Below are 23,892 nucleotides of genomic sequence, written 5' to 3'. Positions count from 1 at the left end.
AATTCATTCGGACCCCGAAAAAAAAATTCAACCGTTATTCTCTGTACAAAAGTGAAGCATATTTTCGAGTGACATGGGGTTGGTTTTTGTTTTTCTTTTTGCTTTGAAATTCTGTGGTGTATTATCGTAAGTTTCCACACACTATGATGGGAGACATTATTACTTAACCATGCAAAATTTCGCAAGGTGTGCAAAAAGGGGCAGACAATCTTTAACGATCCGTTACGCTTCGTTTATGAAAAAAGAAGAAGAAATAAAACTACATTTGGTTAAAAAAAAGACTACGCCTCGGCAGAGCCCGGCTCCTTCGACTTCTCCTCAACCTGAACTTTAGTTTCACTGGAACCAGACACGTAGAGAGCGTTGTCAAAACCAGCCGGTGGAGCCGGAGTCGGGAATGAGCTTGACGTTGAAGGCATCGCGGGCTTGGACTTGCCGCGGACACCAACGAAATATCCGACCACGAGAACGACGGCAGCGACGATCACGAGCATGGCTATGACGATGCCGGCAATGGCTCCAGACGACAGCGAACCTGGGGGATAAGAAGGGAACATGGTTAATAAAAATGATGCAAGAGATGATCATCACTATGCCCTTAAACAACACCAAAGGGAGGAGCAGGGACAAGTTTGGGGAGGAGGGGAGGGAAAGGACAAAGGGGGAGGAGCAAGGAGGTTATGGGGAGAGCCAAAGAGGGGAGTGTAGAGATAAAAAGGAGGGCAAGTGGTGGAATGGGGCAGAGATGGAAGGAGCAAGGAGGGGAGGGGAAGAACAAAGGGGAAGGAGCAAGGAGGTTATGGGAGAGACAAAGAGGGGAGTGGAGAGATAAAAAGGAGGGCAAGTGGTGGAATGGGGCAGAGATGGAAGGGGCAAGGAGGGGAGGGGAAAGACAAAGGGAAGGAGCAAGGAGGTTATGGGGAGAGCTATAGGGGGAGTGGGGAGATAAAAAGGAGGGCAAGAGGTGGAAAGGGGCAAAGATGAAAGGGGCAAGGAGGGGAGCGAAAGGACAAAGGGGGAGGAGCAAGGAGGTTATAGGGAGAGCCAAAGAGGAGAGTAGAGAGATAAAAAGGAGGGCAAGGGGTGGAAAGGGGCAGAGATGGAAGGGGCAAGGAGGGGAGGGGAAGAACAAAGGGGAAGGAGCAATGGAGGTTATGGGAGAGACAAAGAGGGGAGTGGAGAGATAAAAAGGATGGCAAGGGTTTGAAAGGGGCAAAGATGAAAGGTGCAAGGAGGGGAGGGGGAGGACAAAGGGGGAGGAGCAAGGAGGTTATGGGGAGAGCCAAAGAGGGGAGTGGAGAGATAAAAAGGAGGACAAGGAGGGGAGGGGAAGGACAAAGGGGAAGGAGCAAGGAGGTTATGGGGAGAGACAAAGAGGGGAGTGGAGGAAAATAGGGGAGGGCAAGGAGAGGGGAGGGACAGAGAGGGAAGGGAACAGAAGGACGAAAGGGGTGGGTGAGGGGAGAGTGTGCGGGACCAGGGGATTTGAGGGGGGAGCCGAGAGTGGAGAGGAGGAGAGCCTCAGACCCACATGGACCCACTGCATCTTTCAGGGGTTGTTTCCAAATGGTGTGGTATCAAAGTCTGCCATGCATCTTAGCAATTCCATTCTCAGTGAGTAGACTGGGTACAGAAATTATATCAACATTGAGGGGTAACACTTTACCTGGTTATGCGCTTTGCTCTTTACGATCAATGAAGCTGGCGCCTTTAGCACTGTTTAAGTGCAGTTGTGACTCTCTCGCGCTTTTCCTCACCTCATCTCTCACCTAATTTTTATGTCCTATGCGAGGGACAGAGCGTTTTGCTTCTTAGTAGAGGTGACCATATAATTACACACAACATTGCTCAGTTAGACTCGGGAATCGAACCCGGGTCCTTTCTATCTGGAGGCAGACTAAATTACCACCTTATCATTGCACATAAAAACTACTGTATAATAACCATTGATTATTGATGTCTTGCAACTCGACGCCGTTACTGTCCTTCAGTGCCACAGGGAAGACATAATTATAAGCAACGGTTAATAACAAAACATTTAAGATGATGTCCATTACAAGACACCATGCAAGCTTTCCCGGTTGCCATTTTTTAATCATGTCAATATCCATATCATGTTATGGCAGCTGTGCAAGATGAAATGAACCTCACTTACCATTGTCTGATATTACTGGTTCGGCCTGTGTGTCGTTATTACCTGAAAACATTGATCGAAAGAATAGGGTCATATTACTTTGTGTCTCGATGTTATGGAAACAAACCTCAGTCTTATTGTACATAATCATGTATAAAAGATTATAGATATCCAGACCCATATCTGTAGCTGTCTTTCAACAGCATTGCAGAGCATATATATATATATATATATATATACTTTTCCTCCACAAGAAAAGAATACCAGACAAAACACACACACACACAAACGAAAATACGTTCAGCCGCCCTTGCCAAGAAGGAAATAAGGTAGGTGATAAACCAGTAAGCTTTTTGAGTAAACAATACTACACGTATATAGGTGTTAAAATATCAAAGCAACACTACAACAGAGGCACAGAAGAGAAGAATCACTTACAAAGTTGGTAAACAAAAAATGGGCAAATGAAGTCAAAGTGGTAAGATGGAACAAGCAACAGCTCTGATGAACAAAAACAAGTTTATAGTTGGTGTAAAACAAGCAAGAAGGAACAGGAGAAGATAATAAATGAGAAAAGAATACTCGATTTCTTCAGTGACAATATATCAAAGGAATGGTATAGTATTGGTTGAGATGAGGATTCAGCGTTTAACTTTTTGCAAGGTACTTAGAAACCACTTTATGAAATGTTAAAGAGCATACAATTCGAAAAGGAATTCAAAGTTAAGTTCCTTTGATGGAAATGTAAGCGTCATGTATATCACTTTGTATGGCTATACATGGAAATAAAATCATTAGAATTTGAATTTGAAATTTGAAAATCAGTTTTGAAATGTCCGAGATATCCAAAAACAAAGTAAAACAAAGTGATCCTAATAAAATGTGGATCATACATTTTATTAGGAGGTTTCTCATTTTCTCGAGAAAAAAAAATCACCAAAAACATCGGAAACCTGTAGCCCCTTCTCAACTAAAACTGTACCATCCCTTTAAGATGTTTAGCTTGACATACGTTTATCCATCTTGCAGACGTAGGAGGCGCTAGCGTAGCAGTCTTCGTCATTCCACTTGCCGTACTCATTGGTGTAGATTTCAACACAGTCCTCGGTAGACCCCGCCCAATCCTCCGTAGGCTCGCCATTAGCCCAATGCACGTAGTCCACTGGAGTGCCATCCGTGTACTTGAAACCACCTGCGAAGCCGACAAGATCACAATAACAGAAATTTAAGATCATGACAATGAAGGACATATCTCGTTAGATCTTGAGTGACTTATTAACGACAAACCTAAAAGTTATTGTTTAAAGCACCATTATCACAATAAGTAATTCATATTCTTTCGGTGTACAATTTTTTTACATGGTTATGAAGAGATTATCAAAGTACAAGTGTATGTTACGTAGTGCGCTCGATTAAAAAGTGTTCCCTTTTCACAGTCTTACCTCTCTTTGTTGCACTTTCTTGTAATTGTCTCGCTTCTTCCCTCTCACTGTCTCTCCCTCACACACACACACACACACACACACACAAACACACACAGATGTGTTTACAAATATATCTGTATCTGTACTTATCAATATGTCCATTTACCAAATTGTGGACCATTATGTCTCAACATATTGAATTATATTACATGAGTTACTTAGTAGTCAAATACCAGTAAGTGATTGGCTAAACACAGTCACGTGATGGAGGCACATTAGGGCGAACATTCTTTGTAATGTTCTCGCATGGGAAAACATTTTCACGTAACAAATGACAGAGGGCCTAGGTCCGCGCGCGCACAGTGAATTTGGCTCTGCGCGAGAGAGCGAGCGATCGAGTGCGTTGTACTGGCTGGTGGTTCGGTTGATGTTGACGTATTTGACTAACCCATATAATATAACAGATGATGACTTTTGTTGTCGGGAACATGTACCAAACGTTCCACCCTAAGGGTTTGAAATGCTATTGAGGGAGGCTATAAGTCCCTCGACTTCGTCTCGGGACTTATTACCTCCCTAAATAGCATTTCAAACACTTCGGGTGGAACATCCGGTATGTTCCCTCCCCCATCAGTCATCATCTATATAATTCTCTATAGTCCAGATAGACTCTGTATTGTCCCAGTATCGTTTTCTCACACAGGTCTCACCAAGGATGTACCAGTATTACGCACTAACCCGTTTCGGAGCGAGTAAGACCCAGCCACACGGAGCGGACGCCCTGGGTTCCGAAGGCCAGGTTCCGCACAAACTCGTTCTCCTCCTGCGAGTGGATGCTGACTAGCTCGCCGCCATACTGCGACTGGCAGATGTAGCGCGCCGTGAACCACTCGGCGAACACGGCCTCATTAGGCACGTAGTAGCAGTGGCCGCCGAACTCACTCTGGCCCGCCGGGCAGTCACCAGGTAACGTGGGTACTGGTGTCGGAGGCACTTCTAAATTGACACACACACACCCACACACACACAAAGATAAACGACAAAATGTTGTTTATGTTCAGGCATCTGGGGTAGGCAGTTGACGGATTGATTTTGTGCACTTGCTTAATTGTTTACGCTTAACTTGACTTCGTTTGTGGTATGTACGATGACTCAGTTGTTCTGTATCTGGAGAAGAAAACTTTTGAAATCTGCAAATTATACCATTTTTAACGAAATGGGACCCAGGACATCCATATAGGTACAACCTTAAACAAGTGAACAATTACGTTATATGTTCTGCCACCAAGACCTTTTTGTTACATTGGTAGGCCTATACCTCAATATGTGAGCCTTTACTATACACAACCCTGTCTGCCATGCAAATATGAATCGCGGCGTCTGGTCGGGCTATGTGAGCCTATACAGTGTGTTATTAACAGTGTTTTCCGAACACAGGGTCATAAAAGATGAGAAAACGCATTCATGACGTAAACAAAACATGAGGATCAAAATTGATTAGGAACTTACTGCTTGTCTGTCTGCAGATGGTTGCATGGAGACCCGAGCAGCTGACATCGTCCCACGCGGGATCGTCGTTGAGCACCACGCAGCCTTCCCCGGGTCGCTGGCTTGGCTCGCTATCGCCCCACTGGGAGTAGTATACGGGCCACCCGTCACTCCACGCGTACTCTCCATCCTGGGAAAGGGGTGTTAAAGATCGTGATAGAAGTGCACCAGGATGGTAGGGGGAAGGAGGTAAAGTGTAACTTGACAGAAATTTTATCAAAATCGGACATGAAATAAGAGAGTTATGGAATTTTAGAATTTTTATCGTCTTGTGGAAGTTGGGGTCCGTTTGGCGAAGATGTCACATAAATGTCTTTACATCAATCTCAGAATAGCCAAAGTCACTCATCATGTATAACTACACTGGAATATGAGACTTTCAAATCCATTTCATGGAGCGAAAAGTCTCTAATAAGATCTTTATGAAACGGAGCCCCGGTCGCATCAACATATCCAAATTAGCTGAGATGATGACGTCATCAGCTTTGTGGTTAAAACTAAGAGCATACAATTATTTCTAGTCGATAACTACAACCTTTTCCTCAAGAGTCATCTTTATTAGGTTAAACAGCTCTTGCACACTAAGAAATATGATGCGAAGCATACCATTTTCCCTTTGTGATTTTATGCAAAAAAAAAAGAGGAAATTTAGTGGGGACAAACTTTTCTGAGTTGTACCTGAGGGTATGTTTAAAAGTCTGTCTGATGTCCAATGAGATTGCGTTGCTAAAATTTTGACAAAGATAATCTTTTACATCCTTCTAGCATCTACATTAATGAGGTTGGTGCGGCAATGACAACGTCATCGTTTTGCATTTATAATGGAATAGTAATCAGTAATCAATATCACGTTTCGTAAAAACATGCAAAATTCTGACATTCCAATTGCGGAGTTTGGTGTCAAGTTAGCTGTTCATGTTGTTTTCACTTTATTTCTCCAGGCGTAGGCCTACACTCTGAACGGAGTGTCAATCTTTGTAAGCTGGTATATACCTCGTTCCTGGTCATACCAATCCAGGCGTCTGGCACGCCGCTTGAATACAAGAGGTACTCTAGGTAGGCATCGTGGAACGAGTCCGTGATGCTGGCGAGATTCCCGCCCTCGTAGCGACAGAAATCCAGCGCCTGCGCGTACGTGCGCTGAGTGGTGTCGACCTTGTAGCAGTCACCATCGTATGCAAAGTAACTGCGGTCGTTACAGTACGAGCTAGAGGGTGGATCTTCGCTGGCGCCAGGCACTGGGAGAGTGATTAAAAATCAATCCCGTATTCTAGTGATACACATTTTTAAAACTCCATAATAACTACACTTAAAAGACATACTGTACCTCTTCTAAATTGTGGTGTTTGTTATCAGTTGAAGACAAGAACAAAAACGGAAACTAACAGTTAGATTTAGCAAATAAAATTTCTGAAAAGTGTCATATCATTGATAGTCACAACTAACGGCGACAAAATATCGACACTTATCATCCCAAAGGATGAAAAAAAAATCCTCCATGTTTTATAAGCTTTTCAATTGTATTCTAGATACTACACGACATTGCAATTTCTACATTGTCAACACTCTGAGATGCTAATACTAAATACAGGTGATGCATACTAGTAACAATTTCGAAATTACAATACTTTCACTGAAAGTTTAATTCTCAATCAATTTGTGACAATCGCATTCATGATTTCACATCATTCCATCACGCCTTACCTAGATCTTTCTCGCACATGTATGCAATGACCTCGTCGCATTGCACATCGTTCCATTTCCCCGCGTACGATGGATCGTTCATCATTTCCACACAGTTCCTGCTCTCCTGCAAAATACATTAGAGAAAGGAAACACGACTGGTGGCGGCAGACTTTATGCAGTGTTTATACGGACTTGGTGGAGATATTGTATAATTCGTAGACGGGGATGCCGTTGAGTTAAAATGCTGGATGTAAACATTATGAACATTTTGACTCAATTATCGTACTTACACTTTTCACATCAACGACTGAAATGCACAGAGAGCTGATTGGTTGCAGGCAAGATGTCACCATGGTATAGGCCTAACTATAAACTACATAAAGACTGCAATTCCTAAAGTTGGTGCGTTTCTTGAGCGGGGAAACAGCTTGCACTTACGTAATAAGCCTTTCTGGTACAAGCCTTCGAGAAACACTAAGAAAGGGGCTATCAAGAAAACAATAGCTATAGAAGGTCATCAAGGCTTTAAATTACCAGACAAAAGATATTACTATCAACTTTAACATTTTGCTTTGAACAGGTATTTTATGCAATATGAGTTATACGAAATAACAAGAATAAGATTTAATGATGATGATGATGATGATAGTAATGTTAATAATAATAATAATAACAATAATGACAATGATAATAATAATGATGATAATAATAATAATGGTCATTATATGATAATTCATATACTTTTCATTCTCATTTTCAATTCTCAATGATAACGGTGATAACAGCAACTCACAGATATGCTACCGATGTCGGTAAAGTACATACACACACACACACACACACACACACACACACACACAAGTGATCATTAGTGCACCAAGTACCCGTTGGTGACGGGATATCTACTGAAGATCGGAACTCACTTCTCCGGGGAAGGTGACTCTCCCACTCGGTTCTCCGGGTAGCCAGTTAGTGTACACTGCCGCCTTTCCATCGGTCCAGTGATATTGACCCGGTGATCCGAGATCCGAGAAACCGATCCACACGTCCGTAGGCATATCAAGGAGCATGGATGTCAGGAGAGCTGCGGACCAAAATGGAGAAAGAAACCAGCATGTGTGGTTTTTAATTCGGTTCAAATTGGACAATCCGTCCGTTATGCGATTCAAATACAGTCTTCGTGAGAGCGCTGTATCATTACAGGCACCTTTGTAATTATCAGATTGAAAGGAAAAATGCATATGCAGCGAGGCAAGTGGTGTAATTTAGTCATTTAGGAGTTTCATCCAGCGAACCTTTGTAAAATTTCTGTCAGTTTGATCGAAAGAGGCCTCTGAACTCAATCAAAGCTGGTTAGGCTCCCAGGGTGTCTGTGTGTGTGTGTGAAAAAATGGATTTCAAAACAATTTTTGTGCGCTTACACTAAACCTTTCACGAGTAGTGAGAAATCATGGCAGATGCTAACTGATCAAAAATGACCTGCAACTCTTTTGCCACTTACACTGGACCCTCTTGTCGTGGATTCCCACCAAGTTCCCGCCTTCAGCTATGCAGACGTCCCGGGCAGCCTTCCACTTGTATCGATCGTTAGTATCATAACCGCCCATGCGATAGCATCGGTTGTAGTACTTGAAGTATCCGTTATCGCACCCACCGGTTGGCTCGGGTGTCGGGGCGTTTGTGATGGGAGTGATCGAATCTTGTAACCTCTTGCAAATGAACGGGGTTGGCACACCGCAGTTCTGGTCATTCCATTCTCCAACGGTCCCGTCCGATCCTGGAAGAAAAGAATTAAGGGAATTAGAAATAGTGCTCGATCAGAAATGTATAGGTCTTTGCGCTTTTCCAGATCATAAAATACAAAATACGTATCATTTTCCAATAGATGTTATTGATATTGAACGATGTTGAGTCCCCTTTTCTTTGCTGTCGAGCAAAGGTCCATGGTCCCGTTCATCAATCTCGTGTGCAAGCAATTCAGGAATATCATAATAGTTATTAATGGCTCACTGTGAGTTCTACAATCCATTTTGTCAAAAAGCTTCCCTACGCAGTAACTCTTAATCATTTCAATCTTCTTGAAGATTGACTACATCATAACTCCCCTCTCGTTACGATGGATATAAAATATCCTTGAAAATAGCAATAAACAGCATTGTTCTGTGGATTCTTACCACTGTATTTGCTTATCTCGGCGCACGACTCTTCCCCATGCTTGTTGTTCGGTTCGCCGGGGTTCCAGTTGGCGTAGGTATACGGGCTTCCGTCGGACCAGCTGTCAGAACAAAGATGCAAGTTCAATACTTTAAGATTCATTTTTTCCCTGGTTTATCTTGAGAGTTTGTGTTGCTTCTATCTCCCCCGCCCCCTCTATCTCTCTTTAGTGTTTCGGTCGCGTTAGTTTTGTGTGTTGCGTGGACTGTTACTTACTAGCATGACTAGTATCTGATTTGTATTCCTTTATAACATATAGACTGGCACTAATGAAGCTCACTTTGTATTGAAGAATCCATGAATGCCCGTTTACCCGGCATTTTTTATGGTAGTCTTCTGCACATTTTCTATTATCCCTCTTCGACGGACGCTAATATACTCATATCATGACATAATAATACCATTATTATGATGGTACTTTTAGTACATGATAAATTCAATCAATCAATGCTTATGCTAACATTATTGTACTGAGTCGATCTACCCACTGTGATATCACTGATGATACATTTCTTCATTGTTTAAGAAAGTCGGGGGGGGGGGGGGTAAGTAACTACACCAAAATAAAAGTCTTACGCGTAGGGTCCATCGACGATTTCTTGTCTCAATCCAATCCAGTATTGAAGAGCAACAGTCGGTGCCTAACATAGTATAAAAGAGAAAAGAATTTAAGCAGAATACAGATAGAGATAATTATGCTAACATGTTTATACATATTTATTTTTCTTAAAGATCGACAACGTAGGTTGTATGTCATTATCAACTGCACCAAATAATTTTGTATACACATTTCTTGGATATACGCCGCATGGGAGTAAAGAGAAGTGCGGCTACTGCGTAGAAGTTTGTGAGTCTCTTATCATAAGGTTAAGGATTTGTCGACCCTGGGGAATCGATACGACCTTAGTATGTCCGTTGTCTGTTGTTTTATTTTAATCTAATTTAGCATGTGGCAGGCTGACTGGAATGCTATCCAGGATGTGACGTGTAAGTGTACTGTGTAGGTTCGGGTTTGCAGGCGTTTTGAGCGCCAGTTACGACGTCGTGAAAAATCGCTGCATAGTAGTCACTATCTAAATATTGGGTCATTAGATATCAATGCAATTGCATTCATCACTGGTGGTATACTACTGTCAATGTCATAGTTATTTTCTGTATCATTATCAATATCATCATCTTTATCATAATAGTTATTATCATCATTCTCATGATAAATATCACCGTCATTGTCAAGATTAACGCTATTACTAGTGTCATCATCATCATCACCATGACAACAGAACCTGTCTACGTGTTTACCATGGCCATCAGGAGCTGATTCTCAGTGCCGCTGGTGATGGATACAAGATGGCCACCCTGGGTCTGGCAGTACGCCTGCGCCTCCGACCAACTCTTACGGTCTCCCTCGCCGGCGATATCGCTGAGGTAGTAGCAGTAGGGTGCTACGTACTTCCAGTTACTGTCCGACGGACAGACACCGACTACAGGACGCCACAAACAACAATGGCAGTCAAATCAACGTACACAACAGACTTGTAATTAGCATAGTACTATATCTGAAGGCTTGTTAATCCGAAAATGAAATAAAGTTCGTTTTTCCGGAAATGAAAAGGGTTCGTTAATCCGAACATTTGTGGAGTTATTCCGAAGGGTCGTTATTCTGAAGGTTTATAATTCCGAAAATGAAAAATAATGTTTGTTAATCCAAAAATGAATAGTGTTCGTTATTCCGAAGGTTCGTTAATCCGAAAAAGAAATAAGGTTCGTTATTCCGGAAATGAAAGGATTCGTTAATCTGAACATCATTGTGGCGTTATGACGAAGGTACGTTATTCTGAAGGTTCGTAATTCCGAAAATGTGATGAGGTTCGTAAATGAAATAAGGTTCGTTGTTCCGAAGGTTCGTTTAGCCGAAAATAAAACAAGATTCGTTAAACCGAAAATGTAAAGACGGCGCGTACTATTAATGAACCCTCGGAATTACGAACCTTATTTCGTTTTAGGACTAACGAACCTTCGGAATAACAGAGTGTAACCTGGAGATGTCAACTTCAAAGATCACTATGATACTCTCAAGGCCATGCAGCTCCTCAAGAGACGACTCTGATGATTACGTGTTCGTTGATTTATATCGTGTTTGATTAGGAATACAGTATAGGCACACTTTTACGTAATCATGGTGTGCATCTTCTCCTATGCACATCATTAAGAGCGGCCAAAGATTATTCGGAAACAAGCCGTTGCGACTTTAGTCGAATTCATTCGGGGTGCGACATCGATTTTGAGGGTGACACTTGCCTATGTCCGCCGACACTCAAGGACTTAGCTTAAACGCACTTAAACGTGGCAAGAGAGCTCATGGTAAGAGTGTATGTCCTGATCGACTCATCGTCAAGTTCACTGTAATGATGATACTTTTGATTTGCCAATATAATTGAAATTTTCAGAAAAAAAAGAGCGCCAAACGTTATCTCTATAATCTGCAGCAAGTTTCATCAACAAGTCTTTGGCAATATATACCTTAAAAGATATTAATCACGTCAACAAACAATGACAATTTTTTTCCTCGCAGCGTATCTGTTTCTATTCATATTCCGTAATTCCCTATCTATTCGATATAAAAGTGACGAAAACTTACTGTTTGGGAGTGGCGTCGGTCGTGCTATGCCTGAAAGAAAGGGAGGTGAGGGGAAAGCAATGTTAAACATTTACTCCTTAATTTATGCACGGTACATGCTTCAGTCCGGGGGAGTGTTCTTCCGTATGTTTATTTCAAAGTTTACATAGCCTTATCGATACAAAGAATACATCAAAGAATATTCATACTTAGTAAAGGGATAATATAAAATGGAAAACAATATCATTACGTACCCTCCTTTTTTCAACAATCACAGATCAGCTCCATGATTCGATCTCTTTTGATCGGTTTAGAGGCTTGTCTATGCGTTGGTCAGTATGTTTGTCTTTGTGCGCAATCCTTTTTCCATGCTCGTGTTTGCTAACACTAGAAAACACATTTATTTACTAAATGGAAATTAAGCTTGACACTTTCCTCTGAGGTATATTTTTAGTTTCTTTAGTATTTCGTTATTGTTCGTTAGCTTATTGCGTTTGAGTTTGTGTCAAAAAAAAGTAAGAGACAATCGTGCTAATTTTGATTTTGCTCAAGTAGAATGAATACACTGTAATTCAACAAAGTACATTGACCGGACTGTGGGAGAACTAAGGACAGTCACGACAGAAAAATCTATACTCTCGTCACAGACTAGGCTCCTTACTTTTCGGCTTCTTGCAGACCCAGCTCCTGACAGCGTAACAGGCGATATCGTTCCAGCCGCGGCCCGGGTTGAGGAACATCTCCGTGCACTCCTCGGTATCCGAGTGATCGTTGGGCTCGCCTGCCTCCCAATTTACATAGATGACGGCCGTGTTGTCACTCCATTGCCACGCTGTATGGTTACGCGGAAAAACGTAAACGATGTAGTTTATACTGAGCATAGGTTTTATAAAATGTTCACTCAATAGTCGGATATAATATGATGTATACATAAATCAAAGACCAATCCCCCTTGATACGTGTGCCTAGATAAATTTGAATATGGTGTCCCATTCATTGCATTTTAATTCAACAAATTATTTTAACAGTGCAAGGGAAATCGAATTGAAAACGACTTCAATGAATGGAGAAAGATTTCTGCCCCCTCCCGCACATTCTATATATGGTATACATGATTTAAGCAATCTGCTAGGAGTAGACGGCATTTATTTCAAACGCGTCATTGTAATGTCAGTACAAAATGAACCGCTTCGTATATAAAATTCATGTGGAAAGTTTGGACCTAGTTACGAGCTGCCTCAGTTTTGGTATACAACATCAACTTCAGATTTACCTCCCTCCTGGTTGATATCATTCAGTCCGAGCCAGAAGCCATAGAAATTGTCTTCAGAGCTGTGTGATAGCAGACACGATGGGAAGAGAGTTAATCAAAGTCTCACTAGACTGAAAAGGTCTTCCATCTCAATAAGACGTTTGAAGAATGGGGAGTCCCTGACCATTCTGTTGCCCCAACACGGGGACGAGCATAACTCGGTATTTCTCACTATCACTCTGCCATATAATACCACTTGCATTCATTGTCAAGGGTCTTCACTGAAGATGATTTGCATAAACAATATAGATGTAAGTATTGTTTATACTACGCACCAAAATAGAGAAGTACTCATCCTAATTACAAGTTCCACAATTGATATAAACCTTTTTTTTTTTTTTTTTTTTTGGAGAGAGATGGGTTTTAGAATATTGGTTAATTTCAGTTTCTCCGCAAAATGTTTGTATCAATGTTTAATGATTCTTTTTCTATCCCTAATTGCCGGTGACCGATTTTTATTGGGAGGCCCTCATTATCTACATTTCAGGAGGGCAGTATTTGACGAAACTCATGAAATCATCATAATCGCACATGTTTTCTCGGTACGATGATTGCACATGCTTATCTTCCTACTGGACGAAAAGAAAAGGACAGTATGGACGTAAAGCAACAATTATAATGCTTGTCTTTTCAGTTAATCAGTACATTGTCAGATCATCTTACATTTACTTTGTATATTCGTCAAATATCTTCACAGTTGTGCATCTTTATTGCAAGTACAAAATAAATGTTTGATTTCATGATATCTACTTCCGGATAGCAATGAATACAAGTACGTGAAAAAAATTGAACTTACGCCGGCGAGTATCTGCCCACGACGTACTGCTCCTCGGCAATGCTATGGAAGCTGGCCAGGTCTCCCCCGATGGACTGACACTGTGCGCGTGCGTCGCTAAACGACAGCTGCTCCTCTTGTGGCTTCTCATACACCTTTTATGACAACGAGAATCACGTGACCAATTCAATCACACATCATCGAAAAAATGTTTTATGTTCATTAAAAGATAAAGAGGATCAAACTTTCCCAAAAGATACAAATTCAATCTCATTACAAATATTTGTCCTTCCTTTGTCACTGGATTGTTAGCTTTCAGAAGGTATGGACAGTTAGAATATTTAGCATTTTATACGTAGGGTCTACTTGGCGATAATTTCAAGATACAGATTTTGTCCACCAGTTACTTAGTAATTATAACGTAATCTAAATACATTTTGCAAGTGAACAAAAAGATAGACGTAAGAAGGGAATTCTATCTTTAAAAAAAAAAGATACATACGATGAAGCAATTATATCCATAGCCGATAGCTCCGGGGTCGTCACATCCGTCGTCTGATGGGCTAGTCACGGGCCCCTGCGTGTAGGGCGTGTCGGTCGTTCCCGCCGCAGGCTGCTCGCAGATGTAATTCATCGTGTTAGTGCATGGCTCGTCGACCCAAAGCCCGGCAAGGAACGGTACGTAGCCACCGATCATCGCAACACACTTCCCGAGACTGTCGTCTGCAACAGGAGCAAGCAGAAACGTGAAAACGCGTAAATCAATAAACACCCATTTTCGTGGCACATTTGCAGGATGACGTTAATTGCTTTTCGTTTTGATTTTAAAATCTCTCCTTATCAAAGTTCAAAGTTCAAATCTATCTTCATTTCCATCATATAAACAGAGAAAATTATATACAATGTATTAGCAGAACATATTATTAATAATTGCTGAAAACGTAAATTAACAAAATACATGTGATAATGAGTGACAAAATGAAGAGAACATAATTGTATTTTTTCTTTCATATACATATGTATAGGACAAATTGTTTTGCTCGGCTATAACAAATTAGTTAATCCTATAGCTAAATTAGTAAATCCTATATCCCATCCGATAACAAACTAGTTAATCCGCTCAACCAAATGATCTTTCCACCGAAAAATGTGATTTTCAGCTGTGCATTTACGGCTGAGTTTTGGTTCCGTTCCTAACCACAATAGGTCTACTTCAAAGCGACCACATGACAAACATATGCTGTTCTGCCACAATCTGGTAGTGAAATCAGTGAGAATAACTTCCAGAATAACTCAAGTTTGTTACAACCAAGACCAGGGCATCGTACCAGGTTGGCCTGGGCCCCAGGCGGAAATGGTCGGGTACGATCCGTCGACCCACTTGTAGGTCCCCGGGATGTCGGTGTCGCTCAGTCCGATCCAGTAATCGTCATCGCCTGTGTAGTCGCTCGAGGTTGCTCCCAGCTGGGCAGCGATGAAAGCCTGATCGAACCTGACGTGGAGCAAAGGTAACGATGATGATAAAAACATAGTGTAACTCACAAGCACTTACAAGGATACATCATTGTATCACCTCTGATATGCGGTGCAAGTCCAGTGGATAATTTCTAAGGGATCCTGTGGCAATGAGTTAATGAACTCTTTATGTAGGCCTAAAAATGGGGGAGGAGACGAGCATATAATATCGTCAAAACTACATCAAAAGAATTCTATTACCAGGAACAATAACATGTATGAGAACTGCTTCCTAAGAAACCCGATTGGTTTTCTCGCAGTTTGAGAGTTCTACAATTAGCGAAATTATGTTTTAGCGTTTTTATCATTCTTACCTGAGACAGGGCTAGGCATTTTTAACAGTTCTTGAAAGATTTCTGTTTCATATTGTTTCAATTCTGATGATCATATTGCTGGATCATTCTTTTCCTTATCACATCATGAGAGAAAGACATCGTTTGGACAATGTCTGCGTACTTTAGTTTTATTATACATTGTTACTTTTAAAATACGAATTATATGGGTTCTTTGGGGAATTTAAAGAATTACAAACAATTGAATCTATTACAAGCAATATCATGACTATCGAGTGACAAGTGAAACTGATGGCTTAGCGTATTACTTGTTCATTGTTGCCAATTTGCCACCCTTGACGATGCAACTGAAATTGATGGCAAGAGTTGAATCTATTACAAGCAATATCATGACTATCGAGTAACAAGTGAAATTGATGGCTTGTGGCTAGTGTATTACTTGTTGTTCATTGTTGCCAATTTGCCACCCTTGACGATGCAGCTGTCCCGCGCATCGGCCCACGAGAGCTTGTCTCCAAACATCTGATAACATGTCGACATGTATTTCATCCATCCCTGCCACAATAGTGAAATGAAGAGGAGTTGAAACAATGTCATTCCAAAAGCACTAATAGAATAGACCTAGCTAAAACTCGTCTCAACATTCATTCAAATATGACTCTATGATAACTAAATCATATTTCAAGATATGATCACTCAAGATTACCATGTTTATTTATCTTAGTTTACAATTTGGCACCAGAATACAGCAGTGGGGTTTTTCGCTTTGGTTTTTCATGAATGTGTTAACTGTTGGCCTGATTTGGATAGAAAATATTAAACTTTCCACATGAATATAACATGAGAATGTATTGAATTACCTCAGATTTCCCTAAACGAGACCTTGTTCACTCATTTCTAAAACACACTCTAAGTTCATACTCGCAACTTGACTTCCCATTGCCAAGTAAAGACAACCTCCTGTAGTGTTAATAACGAAAACGATTTTCTATATAGGTGCATTCATCGCTCTTCGTAAGTATACCTCGCACTCTTACTGTGGTATTATGGATAGGATGTACGTTTTTACCATAATTATGCGTGAGAAACTACACTCAAAATCGTCAACATTCCAGATTAAACGAAAAATAAGGTCTTATCTAAGTCTCGGTAAGTTATTTCACATGAATGAATGGTGTGGTATTGACTGAGAAACAACGGGATGATGCCATGTGAGCTTGACATACAACATATTCAGAGAGGCTCTTACTGTTGGACATCCGTCATTTGAGGGCACCACAACGTTCAGGTCCGATTGGGGCTTTTTACAGACACCATACATCGGCATACCGGTGCAAGGAACGACTCTCCAGCCGTTGAACTGCGTTGAAAAGAGTAGGAGATGCATTACAACCATGCAACAAAACTCAAAAGAAAAATATTCTTTTTTAAAATATTGATGAAATGTGGCACAATGAATCATTAACGTTTCAAGGTACAATGGATACTTGTAAATTTATCTTATTTATCGTTTGTGCACACATGTCCCAATTTCTATCGTCATTTTCCGCCCACATTACATTAACTCGCTGTCTTCCAGGACCTCTTTTGTCCTTTACAAAGTCTAAGGGAATTTGATATTTCCGTAAAGAACGGGTAAGTCCATTTCAATGTTAAAAGTGGGATGAGGCTGTACAAAACTAGGTCTTTTTTTTTTTTGAAAGAGGGGGTCGTTCGACACTGTCGTATAACCAATACGCTTATCGATGTTTGTTTTTGGGGGGGGGGGTTTTAAGTGACAGATCTGCACATCATCTGAGGCTTGAATATGACGTCAGATGGCTTGCTGTTGAATCTGTAATCTGTTCTTTACCTATTTTCCGAGTGAAATAATCCAAAATATCTTTTCATTTTCAGAGCGCCGACCCACCTGAACATCGAAGTAGACGCAGTCGTCGTCATAGAGATTGTTGTTGGGTTCCCCGAGAGCCCAGACGGTGTAAGTGACCGGGCTGCCATCCGTCCAGGCGAAGGTAGCCTCTCGGTCCTTGTCAGTCAGTCCGAGCCACACTCCAGTGATTTCCTTGTCTGGTTCATTACCTACCGAGATATATCTCTCAGTTTCATCATACAGGTAATCAATGTTCGTATAGAAAACATCACAACGAAACTCTGGTTTCGCCGAGTTCTGTGAGAGATGAATCTGGGAGTTGAAATATCGAGCGGGGTGCATATTGAACAGCCTTTAACTCCTCTTCTACAGTTCGGTCTCTTCAAGTCCTTTTTATTTCACTACCCCTCCTCATCATTTTACATCTTCTTCTTCTTCTTCTTCTTCTTCTTCTTCTGCATCACCACCACCATCATCATCTTCTTCTTCTTCTTCGCCGTCAATAACCCAAAGGTAAAGCGTGTACCAAAGACGATTAATTAGCTGAAATTGCTGTGTGGTCTGCGCTATGCAGATATTCATCAGCGCGGGAATTAACAAAGGCGTGATTCTGTGTGAAATTAAAACTATGCTTTATTGTCTGAACGCTTTGCAGAGAGTGCGATCAATATCATCGATTTGAAGTATTGGCTCTTCAAAAAACTTCCCGAGATTCTAACAAAGAGTATTACATAATGTTATGAAAAAAGTATGTTCCAAAACGTTAAGTAGGCCTATTGTAAAGTATTAATAGACTTGTAAAATGCATATAGACAGAATCAAAATCCACAAGCTTATCATGGAGTATACTATAACGTTTTGAAAAAAGTATGTTCCAGAACGTTAAGTATTGTAAAGATTTAATCGACATATAAAAAAAAAATGCATATAGACATAATCAAAATCCGCTAGCTTACCCATCTGCGTCAAGCTTAAGATGAAATTATTCTCGCTGACGTCTGCGACGGAGGCTAGCTGTGACGTGCGTAGTTGGCAAACGTTTTGCATATCGGTGAAAGAGTACATGTCGGTGACAAGCGAGTAGCAGTAGCCGCGGTAGGCGTACTCCGTGGAGCTGCATCCGTACGACGGGTCCAAGGGTGTCGGGGGTGCGTTGGTGGGGGCATTGAAGTCTTATCACAGAGATAGTTACACATCGGAAAAAGGGAAAATCGATTGAATACTAAGTTATACCAGGAGAAGAATATTGTTGATGATGAATTGGAATAGAATTCATTGAAAGTGTTGCGATCGCATGAAGGGGAAAGACGAGAAAAAATGTCAATTATTTCTGGGTGTAAACTGATGCAAATGTTGGATATTTTATGTTTTGTCGCCCGATTGACGTCTGTGATTTTTGGGGTCATTTCATAAAAATGTCCCAAGTGTGTCCTCTGAGTATTTGTCTGCATTGATGTTGATGCGTCTAAGGCAAGACCTATACGTTCACAACATGTCATGATGACATAAATGAGTAAAGATATCACATTTTTCTTGTGCTGTGTATCATAAAAGAGTTTTGCAAGAATGCCACAACATACAACAGTGGTATTTTAAAAACTTGCTGATGAGTATAACTCGCAATATTTTCAAGAACATGATTGCCCTTACAAGTCATTGACAACGAAAAGAAAACTGTAAAAATGATACTGATGATTATGATAATGATATGTCGCTCGCCTGCGCATGACGTCAATTACTTTTGTGAGGAATTACTCCTTTTTAACCACCTTTTATCGAGCATGAATATTATGGCAAGTTCAAAATAGCAACACTCCCAACGTGATAAAGTATATAAATATATCTTCAAGAGAAAAGGGGCAACATGATGCATCTTCGCCGTACGGAATATAGTCATTCTGCACAGATCACACACGTGACGTAATTGTTGCCATCAGTGATACATCTATACGTCATACTTTCGAGCATTACGTCATCACACTAAAGAGTGGTGTACGACATTACGTCACACTTGGCAACGTCTCAAAGTCGTCACTTATTAAAGGTGTTTGATTCCAATGCGAAGCACAAAATTTAATGACGTGAGAAATGGATGATGTTACGTGGAACCAGTCACCATAGTAACAATATGTGTTCCTTAATATGATAAGTCTCTGCGTTCTACTCTCCTAACCTCTTTGATAGTAGTCCCAGGGATCTTCAAACTCTGGAACTAGCCCTGTGCTACCAGAGTCCTTATCGGTTGTGAGAATTACGCACTGGCGCCCGCTACGGTAGTAGTTGAACGAGCGGCAAGTGACGACAGACATCATGCAAAAGAACGCACATTCCTCGGGCCAGACGTTGGTCAGAGGAGCGTCCACCGTTGTGTCCAGGCGGGCATTTGGATACGCCACAAAGTTCTTGCTGGCGTAAACTGTACATGTGTTTTAAGAGAACAAAATTTGTCCATTAAACACAAGATCAACGGCGTAAACATCAAAGCAAATGAGAGGAAGGTATGTCTCCTCTCTTGATATACATGTACTAGTAATTGACTGCGAGCAGGTAAATTACGTTCCAGCGTTTTACCCAGATTTCCCTGTGCAATATGCACAAATCTACAATATCCTGTTAGCACTTTTATAATACAATCCTCTTTACAAATTTAACAAACTTAGCAAACACCGTCAATAAGGTTTAGAGATCATTTATGACACTGCAACAAAAAACAAAAAACAAAAACAAAAACCTAACAACAAAAATGTCTGAGTTCCACAACACCAAAAAGTGGACCATTCGCACCAGCATTCGCGACTTGAAAGTGTAATGTCACTTGTCAAACTTGTTCGATGAGGCAAAGTTTATCATTGCTTAATTAGTTTAAGATGTGTGCATAAAGCATAAGTACATAATGTATTCCTATTTCTATACTAGTATTCACAAATTAAACTTATTGATAAACTTACTGTCGCCATTTCACGATACTACGAATGACAGAAGCAAATATGAATTTATAAACATAATGACATGTAGATACACGCACATTGTGTACTTATAGCATTAAAGCATGCATTATATCCACAACGTCAGTTCTCCATAATGCCATGATAGTGTTCTGTCAGATACAATGATTCATGATGGGTTAACAGTCAATCGTAAAGTGACTCATAAAATGGGAGCTAAGTTGACGCTTCATTACCGTTTCTCTTGCAGATGGAGTTTCGAGCGTTGGAACAGGCCAGGTCGTTCCATCGTCCGGAGTCGGCGTACATCTCCACACAGTCCTCGCCTCCAGCATTGTTGGGTTCTCCTATATACGTGAATGTCAACCGGTGATTGGCCAGTAGTCATTAATGTATTCAAATTTATGCACATTTTTTGGCTTGTTTGGTTTTATTTCTGTATTATGTCTCTCCAGGTATGTCGTTAATGAAATAAAGAAAGATATACAAATGAGCATATGAATACAGTACTCTAGTTCTTATTATAATCTCGGTTTTCGCCTTTGCGCCTTTTCGTCTTCTCAGACAAGGAAAGGTCGAGAAGGCGAGAAATTATCTCGTCTCCTCTGGGGCATTCTTTCATTCATTCATTCATTTATTCATTCATATTCCATCTCCAACAAACAGTGACAAACATACTTTTCTTTTTCTTTATCAGAAGATATAAGAGCATTATATTGGCAGTACAAAACATAATAAGTGAAATTTAACATATGCCGTTAACAAGAAAAGTGAAAAGAATTAAACTGCAAGAACATTCTAAAAATACCAAAAGACTGGATATGGGGAGGAATGCTAAAAAAACAGTGCTTGAAGGGTATATTCCCTCAACACATTGCAAAACAATTATAAGGTATAATAAAGCATTTATAAGCGCATGTACACTCCGAGTTTTTCTTGCGAGTCTTGGCAGAATGTCGAGTTGCAAAACACAACAGCAAACTGATGACCTTTAAATGTCACAATCATCTTCAGAGAGCGTCCTCTCAGCCCTTCTCTTTGTTTGTTGTTTTCTTGTTGGCAGGATGCCGTGTGGACTCTGCGACAACACTATTGCGTCGTCCATGTAGAACTGAGATGGGATGACGTCATGCTAAATACAGTCGTACCCACTCCCTCCCACATTGTCCTATGATGCCGAAGTCAAGGTCAAGACCATCCCATTTGCGCGGCTCTATGATGATATGGCAAAACCTTGTGCATGACGTCAATGCTTCTCATTTTACCTAGTCGACATGGCAACCTACCAGTCCCTTCAGTCACACCATACTAGTAGTTACGCTATTCAATGGTCATGGTCATGATTGCTGGGTTTCATAGGGCCTATTTCACTGGAGGAGACGTCGCCGCGACTCAAGCCACTCAAAAGATCCCCCTAAAATCACTGCGCTCTCACCAAGAAGGCGACTCCAGGGCCATGTCCGCGACGTCGCCAAACAAGATGACAATTCTTCAAATTCATGAACTTCTTAAGGATTAGAACCAACACTTACTGTAGGGCGAAAGCTCGGTGGTCTAGTGGAGATGACGCCTGTCCGGTGATCAGGAGGTCGTGGGTTCGATTCCCGCCCGAGTATGTACGCCCATGATTTTTTATCATGGCTACTACTAAACACTGATCAATTCAGTGCTTAATTACGTCGATGCAGGGCAATTTGTCAATCAGTTGCAAAGATGACAATTCATTCACCAGAAAGTCGCTGGAACGGAGCCACGACTTCTCCGAGACGTCTCCACGACGTCTCCATATCGTCGCCGATGGGTCACCATGGGTTTCCTGAAGCTCTCGGAGACGTCTCGGAGACGTCGAGAACATGATTTAATCTCTGCGACTTGGCCACAACTAAGTAGACGTCGTAGGGACCAGGTGGAGATTGGGAAAAGTCTCCCTCCAAAAAGAACATGTTCGATTCTCTCGCGACTCTCTTTGGACCAAACTGATCTACAGGAGACGTTTTTGCGACCAGCGAGACTCGAGTTGCCACTAGATCGCAACGAAGTCTCCAAGCCAAATAAGATACCCACTTTACAGACGCATACATACCATCTTGCCAGTTGAGGTAAGCCAACGGAGCTCCATCTGACCACTGGAAGCCATACTCGAGGTTTGAAGCATGCAGACCGACCCAGAAGGAGTTTACACCCTTGTCGAAGAAGTAGTATGCGTAACCTGTCGTAAAGAAAGAAACAATACATGTGAAATAGATAAGATAACATCGATCTCACATGCATTATAGATGTAGTGGAAAACCCTGGATTTTAGAGAGATTCTTGGATAATTATGTTGCGCAAAACATCCCTCTTGACCTAGACGAATAAATGGCTAGCTGACAATCATAAATGGCTTGGACCTGTGACAGAGCAGGCACAATAGTTTAGAATTCTCTAGACTATCCTATTACTTTTGATAAGGTAGATTTTGCATGCTTTACTTTGTCAAACTTTTTTTTCTGTTTATATTGCCCAAATACCAGGCTTGCTGTCAGGTGGATGTGCTGGCAAGCACCATTTATAAGGGTAACATGAATAATCATTGCATCATAGATGCGTAGGCCCTATCTCAGCATGGGCGTCACCAGGGGGGGTGCGTTGGGTGCGAACGCACCCCCCTTCAGGCCCTTAAAAAAAAAAAAAAAAAAAAAAAAAAAATCAGTGTGCGAGCGACCTCAACGCCGGACCCTAAATTAATGATTATTATCTTTTATCTATTGTTTTGGTGTTGTTGTTTTTTTTTGCATCGGGGACCCAAAAAAAAAAAAAAAAAAATCGTGGGCAAAAACAATTCGCACCCCTGGTTCTGGCAGCACTGATTTTATACATATCTACTAGTACAAGTTAGTGTATTCTATAAAGTGTTTACTATTTAAAATAGATTTTGGACATCCTTCCCATGCTTGGTCACTTCGACGCCACCTCGCTGGTCATACCTCCCCCAGTCATGAACATAAAACCGACACCCTTGACTACCTGTGGTGGATCCAGGGGGAGGGGCGCACGGGCGTCCCCGCCCCCTCTTAATTTCCAAAGCGAAAAAGTATAGCTACAAACGGCAGTTTTTGGACTGTAAAATGTCAAAATTTTCAAGCTCGCTCGCTCCGCTCGCTGGCATTTAGTCGTAATGCCATTCTCCTGAAGTTGCTGCCAGTAATTGCCGGCAGTTCCAGCCGGTGCGCCCCCCCCCCCCCCCTTACTGCAAAAAAATATAGCTACAAACAGCAGTTTTTAGACTGAATGTCAACATTTTCAAGCTCGCTCGCTCCGCTCGCTCGCATTTAAATTCTCCTGATATTGCTGCCAGTAATTGCCAGCAGTTGCGCCCGGTGCGCCCCCCTTAATTTCGAAAGCAAAAAAGATATAGCTTCAAACGGCAGTTTTTGAACTGTAAAATGTCAAAATTTTCAAGCTCGCTCGCTTTTAATCTTTATGCAATTCCCCTGATGTTACTGCCAGTAATTGTCTGCAGTTGCACCCGGAGTGCCCCCCCTTAATTTCCAAAGCCAAAAAAATGTAGCTACAAATG

General features: G+C 41.3%; 1 protein-coding gene and 1 non-coding gene across 2 annotated transcripts in view; one reads left to right on the top strand and one right to left on the bottom strand.

The window, feature by feature from the left end:
* Nucleotides 1-281: 281 nt before the first annotated feature.
* LOC139739097 (macrophage mannose receptor 1-like) overlaps nt 282-23,892 on the bottom strand; it is a 40,550-nt gene continuing 16,939 nt past the window's right edge. The window contains exons 18-42 of the mRNA XM_071649716.1: nt 22,417-22,542; nt 20,570-20,680; nt 19,562-19,804; nt 18,345-18,560; nt 17,428-17,597; nt 16,768-16,878; nt 15,958-16,073; nt 15,039-15,202; nt 14,213-14,433; nt 13,732-13,865; nt 12,897-12,955; nt 12,273-12,455; nt 11,645-11,668; nt 10,306-10,487; nt 9,583-9,647; nt 8,967-9,067; nt 8,294-8,569; nt 7,716-7,876; nt 6,811-6,916; nt 6,100-6,344; nt 5,068-5,236; nt 4,297-4,554; nt 3,147-3,326; nt 2,156-2,197; nt 282-535 (exon numbers count right to left, since the gene is read on the bottom strand). Of these exons, the coding sequence (XP_071505817.1) occupies nt 282-535; nt 2,156-2,197; nt 3,147-3,326; nt 4,297-4,554; nt 5,068-5,236; nt 6,100-6,344; nt 6,811-6,916; nt 7,716-7,876; nt 8,294-8,569; nt 8,967-9,067; nt 9,583-9,647; nt 10,306-10,487; nt 11,645-11,668; nt 12,273-12,455; nt 12,897-12,955; nt 13,732-13,865; nt 14,213-14,433; nt 15,039-15,202; nt 15,958-16,073; nt 16,768-16,878; nt 17,428-17,597; nt 18,345-18,560; nt 19,562-19,804; nt 20,570-20,680; nt 22,417-22,542 (3,917 nt within the window). The remainder of the gene's footprint in view (nt 536-2,155; nt 2,198-3,146; nt 3,327-4,296; nt 4,555-5,067; nt 5,237-6,099; nt 6,345-6,810; nt 6,917-7,715; nt 7,877-8,293; nt 8,570-8,966; nt 9,068-9,582; nt 9,648-10,305; nt 10,488-11,644; nt 11,669-12,272; nt 12,456-12,896; nt 12,956-13,731; nt 13,866-14,212; nt 14,434-15,038; nt 15,203-15,957; nt 16,074-16,767; nt 16,879-17,427; nt 17,598-18,344; nt 18,561-19,561; nt 19,805-20,569; nt 20,681-22,416; nt 22,543-23,892) is intronic.
* Trnat-ggu (transfer RNA threonine (anticodon GGU)) lies at nt 21,877-21,949 on the top strand. The gene has a single exon. It is a non-coding gene; the product is annotated as a tRNA-Thr (tRNA).

The sequence above is a fragment of the Diadema antillarum genome, unplaced genomic scaffold, assembly GCF_040938485.1.
Source record: "Diadema antillarum isolate AM-2024a unplaced genomic scaffold, OU_Dant_1.0 seq00000782_RagTag, whole genome shotgun sequence".
NCBI classification, from domain to species: Eukaryota; Metazoa; Echinodermata; class Echinoidea; order Diadematoida; family Diadematidae; genus Diadema; species Diadema antillarum.
Note: the sequence above shows the minus strand (reverse complement) of the source record. Positions and strands in the feature narration are given on the sequence as shown.